A 12,857-nucleotide genomic window follows, 5' to 3' on the forward strand; every position below is an offset into this window, starting at 1 on the left:
AAATGTCAATGAAGTCTATTAAATTCCTTAAATTTATGATAAAAAAAACAAAAAAAATGTTTGATATTGTTCACAATGTACACAGGCCAAGAAAGGCCTATTGTGCATTCTTGAAGCACAGACAAAGACAAGCAAACATATTGCAGCACTTACACACGAAAATATTTATTTATAATTTCACAGTTATAAAATAATTTCCTCATAGAATAGAATTTCTTTTTTTTCCATTTTCTAAAATGCGTGAGGTATACGACAATACAACCAGTTCAATGGTACACGGACAAGGACACATTTTCTGAAAGTATCATAGGTGGGAAGTCGACTTCCAGCAGGATGACAATAATCACAGACCAATATATTATATTTTACCAATATTAGTAAACCGTACAATGGTGTTAAATTTTCCCAAGCATCTCTGTGTCCAACTTCCTGAGACATAAACTTGATATATGAAACGGCAAAATTTACAACCACACGAGAACAAGCTGAAAGGCTCTCACGAGAAAATCGTCACACCACCTTCAGGCTGGATTTGTGCAGGTGCAGGTGACACCTGAATTTTAACTTGTGGTATAATTCTAAAAGGTCGACACGAGTAAATCGCATCTGAAAATGTCGTTTTTAATGAGATTACTCATGCATTATTTAAATGTCAGTTATAGCTGTGCACCTGTCCAAATCCATCCGAAAGGTTCCATTGACATTTATTTTTGATGATGTAACATCACTGTTAATTTCAAGGCAAAAGGTAGTCAAGAGCGAAAAGGAGGTCACACAGAAGTCTGGTGTCGCTTTACTGAGGCAGAACTTTAAGGATGGCGTTCACTTCCTCGGCTACAGCAGTCAGGGCAAATTCAAATTGGTCCTGAGAACACAAAGTCGGCTAATGACTTTTGATACATTGCGGTAATTGGGAAAATATTATTATAGCATCAAATAAGAACAGGCAACATCTTCAAATTCTGTTATCTGGTTTTATTTGTAAATGTTGTCTTGTAAACAAATGCTCACCTTAGTGCGAACCATCCCAGGCCTCTGGTCACGAATGTGCTCCAGCGTCGCAGCAATGTCGATTTCCTTCACACCTACAGAACAGCCAAAAAAAAAAAAAAAAAAAGTAATCTTGCTCTAGACATTTTTAATGAGGACAAATAATTTGAAATTCAAAGCTCACCTTTAGCCATCCGATTTAAAACCATGTCGATCAGGATGTAAGTACCAGTCCGGCCTGTTCCGTTGCTATGGTGACAAAGACAAATCAAGAAAACCATCATTTAGCACCATATAGCTTTGTGTATGTTCAATTAATAAAAAGTTTTTTTCCATCTCTATTTCATTTGAATGATATCAAACCTGCAGTGGATGATGATCGGGCACGAGCGTCCACGGTAGCATTTGTTGACCTTCCTGAGGAGAAAAAAGAAGAAAAAGGTTCCATTGTGTAAGGTTAAAGTCTTACACTTTGGATTTATTTATTTATTTATTTATTTATTTATTTATTTATTTATTTATTTATTTATTTTGATTCAATTTTATTTAATTTTATTTAATTTTATTTCGTATTATTTTATTTTATTTATTTATTTATTTATTTATTTTGATTTAATTTTATTTAATTTTATTTAATTTTATTTCGTATTATTTTATTTTATTTATTTATTTATTTATTTATTTATTTATTTATTTATTTATTTATTTATTTATTTATTTAGTCATTCATTCATTCATTCATTCATTCATTCATTCATTCATTCATTTATTATAACGTCACTGAGGTTATACCTGCGGAAGTCCAGTAGAGGGCGCGTGGAGGAAGGAATTCCATGAGCCGGCCAGCTGAGGAAATGGAACTGAGTCAGGGTTCGGGTCTCCTGCGTCTGAACGTTCTTCAGGTAGAAGCTTCGCACCAGGAAGTCGTTGCACCAGATGTGCTCGGACACCAGGTTCACCTGGAAATAGTGAGTACAAATAATCCATGACTGAACTTCTACAGATGACTACTTTTGCACACCTCATAGATATGGTAGAGCGAGGAGCCTTCGTCCGGCCAGTAGCGGTCACATTGTTTCTCTCCCTCCTCCACCAGAGCTGTCATCATGACGATCACCGTGCAGCCCGTCTCCCACACCATCTGCACACAGCATTTATTTTCTGATATTTTTTCAGAAGACAGACATCTTTATTTATTTATTTTTGTAGTTTTTTTTTTTACTTCTGACTTTGCCATAATTGCTTTGTTGCTTTTGACATGGATGATGACCTCACCTGCCAGAAGTCCGAGATGGTATGGGACAGAGGACCCTGGGTGGCGATATAGGCCGGCATCCGAGGGTCATGATCAATCTAAAAGGATCGAGGATGAGACGTTGGCTAAGTTTCCATGGAAACCAACAACAATAATATTCACCGAGTGCTTCTGGGTGAAATTTCAGTGTTCTATTCGGACTTAAGTTCTCGAAGTAGCTACTCACGATGGTGCTGGCGTTGATGTAGTCAGAGCGAGAAGGGTTGATCTCCGGTTTCAGCTTCACCCTGGCATGATCGTCTAGGAGAGCCAACATACATTTATGATCGCTCGCATGAAAACGGCCGCTGAAAACGCCGGCGAGGCCTCACAAGGCAGCGAGTGGCTGAAGCGGTTCTTCTTGGTGTTGGTCTTGCTCTGCGCCACAGCAACGCTGCTGGGATCCGCCTGGTAGGAACACAAAGCCTCCCACTCCTTCAACAGACGGTCTTTGTTCCTCAGGTGGTCTTCCATGTATGCCTTTTGAAAAAAAATCAAATCAATTACCCCCTTTCACTAGGTTAAGTTTGAAAGCGTACCAGGATCATGTGACCGGTGGAGATGTCCATGTTGGCTTGGGCGGGTTCCTCGCACCAGGAGGGCGTGCTGCTATGGGAGCTGGGACTGGGTTGGGCTCCGTCGCTGAACTGGGACGACACGCTGCTCACTCTTGAGTCGGCGCCTCCGACGGCTCCCGGCCCTCGCCCGCCGGCTCCTCCGCCCGGCCCCCCCACGGCGCCCAGGGCGGCGGCTTCCAAACGTCCGAAGGCACCTTTGGACGCCATATGCTGGCGACACAGGTCCTGGTGAGCCAGTTTTGCGAGTCTTATTGCATGTCACAAACATCTCTTGGGCTCCTCAAATTCAACCCAAAATACCTTTTTTCGGGGCTTCCCCACCTGATACTCCTGGTGGCTGAAGCTTCCGCCCTCAGCCCCGAGGCCCAGCTTCTTCGCCGCCAGTCGCTGGGCGTGGCGACGCAGGCAGGTGACGCTTAAGGCCGCCGCCAGGATGCCGCCGATGCAAGCGAACGCCACCAGGGTGGAGGAAAGCCAACGAGAACCGGGTTGGACACGCGTAGCCAGGGGTAACACTTTGCCATGAGTCTTCACTTGCTGGAGAAAAAGCACAGAGAAGAACTTTGAAAAACTTCTCTAACTCACATTGGAGTTTCCAATTGAGCTGGAGAAAAGAGGGAGTTGAACCCAGATCTCTTGACTGCGAGGCAGACATGCTAACCAGATATCTATGAGCATGCTTGTTGCTGTCACCTGGTCGTTGGTGTTCTGCAGAATCTTCTGGCTTGTTTCAGGCTGCAGGATGCTCTTATCTGCAAACAACCAAGTGCAAACTTATAAAAACTTAATTGACTTATGAATATGTCAATGTGGCGTAATATGAACCTTCTTTCTCCGACAGGTTCTTCACGTTTGGGTTGCTCCCGTAGGTGATCACTGGATTTAAGGCACTGGGAAAAGGATGGAGCAGAACATTTGTTTAAAAAAAATCTAAAATATCAGCCTTTAAGTGTTTGGTTGGTGGTCTTACGCTTCCGGTTTGTTCTTTCCCGGTTTGGCCGCCATTGCAACGCGAGTATCCTGTTGGACCTCCACTGAGGACTTCTCAATTGGAAGAACATCAGGGGCAGCCATTTTGTACTCCTCAAAACCCTCCTTGATCTGATGAATAAAACATACGATTACAATTAAAAAAATAAAATTACAGACAATGTCTGCGCGTGGATGAAAAATGGCCACAAAAAGCTGAAAGGAAAGTAAAAAGGCAAAATGCTCACCTTCTTCCCGGTGCCGATATTGTTTCCATAATTTTCTGGAAAAAAGGACACATCATAAAATTAGCGATAATTATTTGCGTGTATTTGACTTCAACGTCTCAATATGTCCATCCATCATGAGACCTTTGGCTGCTTTGTGGCCGAAGGAGCTCTCCAGCTGAAGCTGCTTGAGCAGACCCGGCAGTTTGTCTCTCTGCTCGGGGGACAAATCTTGGACGTCCAGCCCGTAGCGGTTCAGCAGCTTATCCAGACGCTGAACAGAGCGAGCTGCAAAAAAATAAAAAATAATAATAATAATAACTAATAATCTAATCTAATCAAAAAACTATTTTTTGAATTCTTTATTGGACTTTTCTTACCATCTAATCCCGCCAGAGGGTCAAACTTGGACACCATCTTGCTCTGCGGCTCCCGGTTGAGACCTCCAATTTGAGAAACGTAATCTTGGTCATAATCGGGCGGGAAGTCGAGCCCCGGGAAGGAGGATGCTAATGCTAACGAGTTTGCAGGCGCCCCCCTGTGGCGGGAAGCAGCCTGGACAGCGGAGGAGGGTGGAGAGGCGAGATAATAGGACACCAAGTTCTGGAGAAGTTGCTCGTCTCTATCCAGAGACTTTCCTCTGGAGCGGAGAGGTGAGTAGCGTTGGAACGGAGAACTTGGATGATCTTCCAGGGAGTTGAGGGAACGTTCAGCCTCATCCTGAAGAGAATAATTAAATTTATTTAGGTGGCACCTTCACAAATTTCCATATTTCTCTACCTGTTGGTAAATGTACGAATCCAAGAGGGGCATCTGCCCATGCATGGAGGACGAGGAGGGGTCAAGTGTCAGGTAGTCTAGGTACTCTTGCATCATTTGAGGGTCATCATCCTCCTCGGGTCTCGGAACCCTCCGCTGACCGAGCAACCTGGAAAGACAGAAGGGAAAAGATGGACTCAAAACATCTCTGGGATCTTGATGGGCAGGTTTCTTACTGTCTGCGCTGGTGAAGCCGTGAGGACCTCACGGAGGGGATTTGGCTCAACTCTCGCCCGATTGTCGCCTGGGTAACGTCATCCCACCAGGTCATGCCTGCTCAGGCAGCCAGCGCATTTCTTAAAGGTGCATTTCTACTTTTTGACACAAAGCAAAGGTTTGGTTGGGACTCACCTTGTGACATCAGGTCTTTAAGAACCTCCTGCAGCTTATGCAGAGCGGGTACGGAGACCAGGTACTGGACCGGGTCGTGGTGGGGAGCCCAGCACTGTCCGAACAAACCATCTGCATGCGACAGATGGCAGGAGATATAATTACCAAGAAACGGAAAGCGAGTTTTACTTTAGATGATTTGTATTTTACGTGTTGTTGTTGCATCTATTATTCTATATTTATATTTATTTATATGATTTATTATTATTTATATTATTATATATAAATTGAAAAATAAATAAAAATCTATATATACTATATATATTATATAAAAATAAAATTTTTATCAATTTATTTATTTAATTTACTTTAGATGATTTGTATTTTACGTGTTGTAGTTGCATCTATTATATATTTATATTTATTTATATGATTTATTATTATATTATTATTTATATTATTATATATAAATTGAAAATTAAATAAAAAATCTATATATACGTACATATTATATAAATTTTATATAAATATGTAAATATATAAATCCAAATAAATTGAAGCAAAAAAAAAATCTGAATAAAAGGCTCGTATCTTGAAAAAGATATATGTCGGGTCACTCATATCTCAAAGCGCTACTGCATGAGAAAAAAATATTAAAAATACATGAAAATCCTGCATGTTTTGCAAACTGGAATGAATGGCTTAAAAAAACAAAACTGATATTGCATTAATATATTGATTTATTGCATATTTTCCTGACAACCGGAATAAAATCTTATTGGAAAAGAATATCATTCACAACTATATTTTAAAATAAATCCACTTCCGCTGCACTTTCACACGTCACATTAACATTCACCGCAGTGGTGACATGACTTGATGACTCATCGCAACTCTGCTCCCACTATCGCTGATCAAAACAAACGCGGGCACACACACACACGCAAGAGAGACACACAGTTGTCAGGCAGGTGATGTCACCGTCACCATAGTAACAACTTCCGCCGGCCGCAATTGGCCGATCGCCGCTGACGGTTGTCGGCGTTGGGCTTCCACCCACTCGGATTCTTTGCGTATGCTGTATTGAATTTTATCGCGCAAACAATCCGCCTCGCTTGTTTTAGTCCTGGCGAGGTTTTATGCCGAGTTGGAACATCGAGAAAAGCATATTGGCAACGTAAGATGGAGGACGTGCAAACTCACCGTCAGTGCACAGCTGATCTGTGGGGCAAAGCCTCTTCTCAAATAAGCAACCTGGAAACAGAATTTAATCTAGATCAAAAAACTGAGATTGTGCTGCATAAGTAGAATTTATAATAAGACACAAATAAATCCACGTGTGTGTTCCACTTGACCTTTCCGAATCTTGCCAGGTGGCAAACAGCAGCAGATGTGAGGCCACTCACTCTGTTCTCATTATTCACACCTTCATTAATCTTCCATAATTAATCCTGCGTCTAATGTCTAATGGGAGGGGAGGGGGCGAGGAAGCAGCAAAATATCCTTTTCCTCCCAAGCCAATCGATTCATTATTGACGAAACCAAGACATCGGGGCGTCTAGACGACGAGAAGGCCGCCACGAGAGAAGATCACAGGAATCTAATTGGGCCCCTGAAGAGCAGAACGGCTTCGGCATTTGCTCACAAAACAAAGAGCAGTGAAATGTGAAATTAAGAAGAGACTGTGGGTGCTCAGAGGACCACGACAGCTGTTGTTTTGTCTCGCTCCAAGCAAGATGGTGCCCCCGCCAGACGAAGCAACAAGTTGAACTTTGGACTTGGTGATCCATCCATCAATGTGATGGCACCACAGTGTAAGAGCAAGCCTCTTGTTGCTCAAAGACATGGCCGAGTACTTTTGTTCCTCCATAAACACACACGATATCGACTCGTGCGCTAATGGACTTCTGAGTGCCTCATTTCCACATTAATGATCATGGGTGAGTGATTGATACCATGAGACAAACGTCACTGCAACTGGTGGGCAGTGATTTAAAAAAAAAAAAAGATATTTTCTAATGAATCCCTTCTTCAAGTGAGCAGCTTTCCAAGATGGGAGAGGAATTTATTTTCAGCTAAATCAAAGCTCCAAGTTGATGCAAAGTCATGGAAGGTCCATTCCTGGTACTTTGTGAGTCTAACTCATTAATTACTCATTGTATCTAAGTGGCTAATAATATTAATATTCTAATAATAATATTATTAAAATAAATTTACTTAGATATAAAATACCTATTTTGGTTTTTGATTAATTCAACCTAACTGCAGAACTGATAGTGGTACTTGGAGCACAAGTATTTTTTATTTATTTATTTTTGAGTGTGGAGGGGAAGTTTGGGAATCACAATAACATTACGTTCTCGTCTTGTAGTATTTCACATTTTCAAAAACTCTATTTTATCATGTCTTCCTGCTTGTTGCGTCCCTGTGCATAAGAAAACCACAAGCCACCATTTGCATCATCTGCACACCCCGCAACACTTGACCATTTGGATTAAACCATTTACAATAGCTAAGCTATTTTTGTTCAATTAATGTTTAATATAATGCAGGGAGTCAATTTTTGAGTGCGCCGGAGCTCCTCTTACCGTGTCGGGCGGCCGAGCTGAAGCGACAGGAGGCGTTGAGGAGGAGGAGGAGGCACAAGGCCACCCACAGCCGACAACGCTTCATGGTCCAGCCGAGATCCGCTGGAGCGAGGAGGGGAGTGAGCTGCTGCCGCTGCTGCTGCCGCTGTTCCCTCCCGTCTAGCAGCTTCCCATTGTCGAGAAGAAGCTAAAAGACGCTGCTCGCCAGCGCTCCTGCCTCTCTTGTGCTGCTGGGATGAAGATAAGAGGAAGCACGTTTGCGGAGCATCACCAAAAGGGGGCGCCAAACAACACGGTGTATACAGGAACCCCTTTTCCATGTTCACCTTATTCTCACGGCTTGAATTATTCAAATAGGGCTGCTGTTAGAATTGTAAATTTGCATGGGGAAAGGGGAATTTGTTAGAATTTGCTAACCTTGGTGAAAAAATCCGAAGAAGACACAGAAAAAGGAAATTGATGATGCCATGATTGGTGCTGCCAGGCCCTCCTGGGAGAAAAACAAACTTCAATGTCTTGCTCAAGGACTCTTCACAAGGACTGAACCCACTTTTTTTTTTTGGTACGTCTGTCACTCGAGCCAAAACCTGCCAGAGACTGAAACTGAATGTGAAAAGAATTTTTGTGCTAAATTGGGAGAAAAAAAAAGTCATTCTTACATTTTCGATCGCCATTCGAAAATGAAAAGACGCCACTGATTATTATGTTAATTAAGCGGGCCTCGTGTATGAATGTGCACAAATTATAACTGTGAGAAAATACATTTCCACCTATCCTGGTGAATGTCAACACCTCAAAGAAAAGCCAGCGTGGTGATTTGTGAGCATCGAACAGTAAAATATCCAAATGATGTCACTGTGAAATGGAATGGCGTGAAGTGCTGTGTTTTCATATAAAATCAAGCAATTGAGTCTTTCAATGCCCTTTATTGCAAGTACCATTACCCATTTCTAATCAAACAAGTCCGTTCTGATTTGATTCCACCTCGTGTTGATTATTCCCATCCTCCTGCTTCTAATCGACCATCACTGTGCTCCTCACACGGGGAAACAACTCAAAGAAAGCCTGCGAAAAGACACATCAGTGGGCATTGTCACGGAGTCGTTGCGGTGAAGAAAAAAAAAAGAAAGAAAAAAATAAAAATGTCTCTTTTGCTGGTGGCTTCAAAAAATGGGAGTTACCTTAAAGAGGGTGGTGCTTTGCAATATGCTGGAGGTGCAGCACATCTCCCGGATGGAGTGCATGGCCAGCTGGGGAGCGCCCATGTCAACTACGGGCACACCGAGGCGAGCGGCCAGGATGGGGCCGATGGTGCTTCCGCACGTGCTGTCGTTTCGGACCAGCACGTCCTGCACGAGACGCAATTCGCAAAGTGAAAACGAGCAGCGTACGGGATAGCAAACGTGACATTCAGCCACCACAACGGTACCTGAAGAGGAACGGCGGCCTGGCTAGCGACTTCCCGGACAATGGCGGCAGTCACGGCGGTGGTGGCGTAGCGTTGGTTGCTGTTGAACTTGATCACTGGACCCTGAAAGAAAAAAAAACATAAATAAAAGTCAAACTAAATAAAAAAATGAACACAATGTAGCTTGTGACGCCTTACCTTGTGAAAAGCCGGGCGATGGTTCTCCTCATGCTTCTCGCTGAAAAAAACGTATATATGATGTATCCCCAAAAAAATTATTCAGTTTATTAGTTGGTGGGTAAAACTGACTGGTAGTTTGGGTGCACAGCATGAGCCATGTCGGCGCTAATCAGGAAGGAGCGTGGCGCCGCCTGCTGGAAGGCGGTGGGATTGGACGAGGAGGAGGCCAGGCGAGTGAGGATGAGCTCCGTTAGGTTGGACTCCGCCCCCTGAGTGCTCTGCGAGCCCACCTATACCACGGAATAAAGGAACAATTTTGAATTGAAGGTTGACTCATAATAGAGTGGAAAAAAATATTTGAGCATAATCCGGATTCACACATGCAAATTCCAGGTAAATCTAATTTTAGGGGAGGGTGGGGATAAAATGACTAAGTCAATTTGGGAACATTTATAGAAGATAATGACAACAGTCTAATGTGAAGGAAGATCAGTCATAGCATCACAAACCTCTTCGTTGTCAAAGAACGTCACCATGCGGATGTTGGGCTCTTGGCTTAGCGAGTCCCCCGAGCAGGACTCAATCAGCCCCTGAAACAAAAGTGGACCACATCAGAAACGGAGCAATATGGCTCTAAAATAAAAATCTAATTTTCCCCTTTCAAAAAAAAAAAAAAAAAGAAAAAAAAACAGTTGACATTATTCAACGGTTTTAAATTTGGGGATTTTTTTTTTTAATTCATATATCCTAAAAACAAATGCAGGCTTTTTTGGGGCTGAATTGACATGAACCATAATAAATTCCACATATTCTATTCTCCTTTACAGAAAATATAAATAATCTAAAATGTCATGTTTTTAAATATTTATCAATTTAATAAATCAACAAAAACATTCCCTTGGTGATTATTATGTTAATGGCAGAAAATATGAAAAAAAGACATTAGTTACTGAATTTTTGTCAACAAAATCCTGCATACAAGATACTAAGTTTTGAATTTTTTTTTTTACTAGCTGTCTGCAAGCCACTTTTGTGTCCTCACCCACCAGACAGCAGGTGCTTAGATGTGAGCGAGTCAGACCTGCAGGGCGCAGTAGCAGCTGTGGAGGTTGTCCAGGCGAGGCGAGTAAATAAACTCTTCATACACACCTCCCAACGCCTGCATACAAATAAACAAACATTACATAACCGCTCACAAGTTTACTGGCAATTACTACGAAAGACAGGCTCACCCCGGGTTGAGTGTCGGCCAGACAGAGCTCAAAGTCCATCAGGGCTTCGGGCTCCACTTGGAGCTCGGAACACAAAAGCTTCACCAGTGCCGGGTGATGCTTGTCTGCCTGAAGACATTCAAGTCCGACATTCTAATTAGATTCTGATGTTGTCAGAAATATGTCGCGTCGTCGCCGTTTTCACCGTGCTGGCGGCGTTGACGGCATCTCCAGATGACGCACTGCCCGTCTCCAGCTCTTCCTGGACGGCGGTGGCCAGAATGGGCACGCTGAGGTGACAAACAGTAGTTAGGATAAGTTGCATCCCACCATTTCTCATCATCCTTTCAAGATACTAACAGGTGGTTCTCCTTATTGGGGCCGAAGGAGTCGTTGATGTCCCTCTGCAGGTGAATGGCCAGGTGAGGGATCCGGAGCAAAGGTCGGGGTACGTGCACCAGCCGGTGGAGCAGTCGGCCATCTCCCTGCCAGACCATTCGTGGAGGGTTGTGACTTTTTATAAATCTATCATCCATGTTGAATATTACCTTAACCATGACACGGCCCGCGATGGTCAGGTCACGGTCAAACCAGGTGTTCCAGATGCCGCCGCCGTAGCATTCCACGCCTACTTGAAGGCAGCCTTGCTTTGTCTTCTTTGACCTCGGCTTCACCTGAAAACCAAGATGTGTCACCCACGTTGGCTTTAAACATCTCACGTGTGTTGACGTCTCACCCGAAGACAGGGGCTGTCTGTGTGGGCTCCAATCATGGAGAAGCCATTCCCAGGGGAGTAACGCCCCCCCACAGCAAAGGCGATGACACTGGAGAAGTTCCTGGTCACAAAGTACTGCAAAATACACAGAAAGTCCACTTTTGAGAAGATCGCGACCATACCATGCAAAGTACAACTTACTTTATTGGATGGCTGGATGTCCCATTTATCCATCTCCTTCAGTTCCACAAATCCCGCCTCCAGCAGACGCTTCCGGCATTCTTCCACCACTGAAGAAGACACATTGCACGGTGATTGCGCAACTCTCATAATCACTACGCTGTATGAAAAGTGCCGGGAGTCAAAGTGCAATGGTGAGAGACAATGAAAGATCATTGTAATCTTATCTCAATCTCAAAGACGTAGTTTGACCTGCTCACAAGTCAATCGATAAAGATTCAAGTTATTGAAGAGCACTGACTCCCAGCTTGTGTGGTGTTAATCGCAATGTTACAAATAGCCAACATCTACAAAAAAAAATAAAAAAAACAAAAAAAAAAACCATTTCAAATGCATCTAAAATTCTCTAGAAAAAAAAACGATTAAATAAAAATAAATACATGACCTATTCTAAAAAATTCTAAAAAACGATTAAATAAAAATAAATACATGACCTATTCTAAAAAAAACGATTAAATAAAAATAAATACATGACCTATTCTACCATCCAAGTGGCCGACATCTAAAAAAATAAGCATTTCAAATGTCTCTAAAATTCCCTAGAAAAAAAAAAGATTAAATAAAAATAAATACAAGTCGATCACCCACGTGTTTCATTTTAATTTTAGTACATGGCCGAATGTACAATTATAATTAACCAGTGAATACATTTTAGTTACATTCTTGTTTGGGGGACTTTTAATAAAAATTTAAGAGAAGTAAAAGAGAAGTATTGTGAAAACAATTGACTGACAGCTCATCAGATTTACCGTGATATGGAGACACGCCTCTGTTAACAAATTGTAAAAACTCTTTCGCTGCTGACTGGACGGCTTCCTTGGAGCTCTTCATTATTACGGACTGTAAGAGAAAACAATGCACATTAAAAAAAACATGTTAAACAAGCAGGATCATTTTTATAGTCCAAGCTTAGGTCCAATAGCATTGCATGCTAACCTTTGCTAGCAAAACTGCACGTCACTTAAAGTCGGGGTTGCGGGCTCTGTCAAAGCAACACTGCCTCATAATGCAATAAAACGAATTATTTTAAGGGAACTTACCTGCATTGAACTTTGAGACCAGTATAACTGAACCGGGAAGCTACGGCGGAAGTAGCATCAAAGAGGAGGAGCCTGCTTACAGCGCCACCTAGCGCTCGGGAGGGTTACTTACGCAAAATTCCGTCTGAGGCCTTTACATTTAAGAACATCTGAGACAAGTCCAAGCATGAACAAAAAGAGTCGTGTTGAAACAAGTTACAATTATGTTGATATTTTTACTAGCATGCCAAAATATCACATTCTTCCATTTTTAACCCTTAAGTGTCTT

General features: G+C 42.4%; 2 protein-coding genes across 4 annotated transcripts; both read right to left on the reverse strand.

Moving 5' to 3' along the window:
• Window positions 1-140: 140 nt before the first annotated feature.
• On the reverse strand, window positions 141-8,059 carry LOC148402813 (receptor-type tyrosine-protein phosphatase-like N). Of its 2 annotated transcripts, none has more exons than XM_088362674.1 (22): window positions 7,796-8,059; window positions 6,411-6,461; window positions 5,229-5,339; window positions 5,054-5,150; window positions 4,839-4,986; window positions 4,439-4,778; window positions 4,203-4,346; window positions 4,080-4,114; window positions 3,833-3,963; window positions 3,688-3,752; window positions 3,556-3,614; window positions 3,184-3,399; window positions 2,824-3,087; window positions 2,617-2,764; window positions 2,472-2,545; window positions 2,266-2,343; window positions 2,012-2,131; window positions 1,783-1,949; window positions 1,354-1,407; window positions 1,175-1,239; window positions 1,012-1,085; window positions 141-865 (listed from the first exon to the last, which is right to left on the reverse strand). In XM_088362674.1, exons 1-22 carry the CDS (start codon window positions 7,878-7,880, stop codon window positions 794-796), a joined length of 2,598 nt encoding a protein of 865 aa, XP_088218800.1. In that variant the 5' UTR covers window positions 7,881-8,059; the 3' UTR covers window positions 141-793. The 2 variants fall into 2 exon arrangements, with proteins under 2 accessions (XP_088218800.1, XP_088218795.1); XM_088362669.1 differs by having other exon boundaries at window positions 3,163-3,399.
• Window positions 8,060-8,705: 646 nt separating this feature from the next.
• dnpep (aspartyl aminopeptidase) lies at window positions 8,706-12,722 on the reverse strand. Of its 2 annotated transcripts, XM_088362701.1 has the most exons (16): window positions 12,590-12,674; window positions 12,486-12,531; window positions 12,299-12,389; window positions 11,511-11,599; window positions 11,331-11,444; window positions 11,143-11,268; window positions 10,955-11,079; window positions 10,800-10,884; window positions 10,616-10,723; window positions 10,465-10,542; window positions 9,893-9,973; window positions 9,513-9,673; window positions 9,402-9,441; window positions 9,225-9,326; window positions 8,977-9,144; window positions 8,706-8,860 (listed from the first exon to the last, which is right to left on the reverse strand). In XM_088362701.1, the coding sequence occupies exons 3-16, from the start codon at window positions 12,378-12,380 to the stop codon at window positions 8,810-8,812; spliced, it is 1,410 nt and encodes a 469-aa protein (XP_088218827.1). In that variant the 5' UTR covers window positions 12,381-12,389; window positions 12,486-12,531; window positions 12,590-12,674; the 3' UTR covers window positions 8,706-8,809. The 2 variants fall into 2 exon arrangements, with proteins under 2 accessions (XP_088218827.1, XP_088218819.1); XM_088362693.1 differs by lacking the exon at window positions 12,486-12,531 and having other exon boundaries at window positions 12,590-12,722.
• Between the last annotated feature and the right edge of the window lie 135 nt (window positions 12,723-12,857).

This window comes from Syngnathus floridae, chromosome 2, assembly GCF_059516105.1.
Source record: "Syngnathus floridae isolate MCC-2025c chromosome 2, RoL_Sflo_1.0, whole genome shotgun sequence".
In the NCBI taxonomy this organism is placed as follows: Eukaryota; Metazoa; Chordata; class Actinopteri; order Syngnathiformes; family Syngnathidae; genus Syngnathus; species Syngnathus floridae.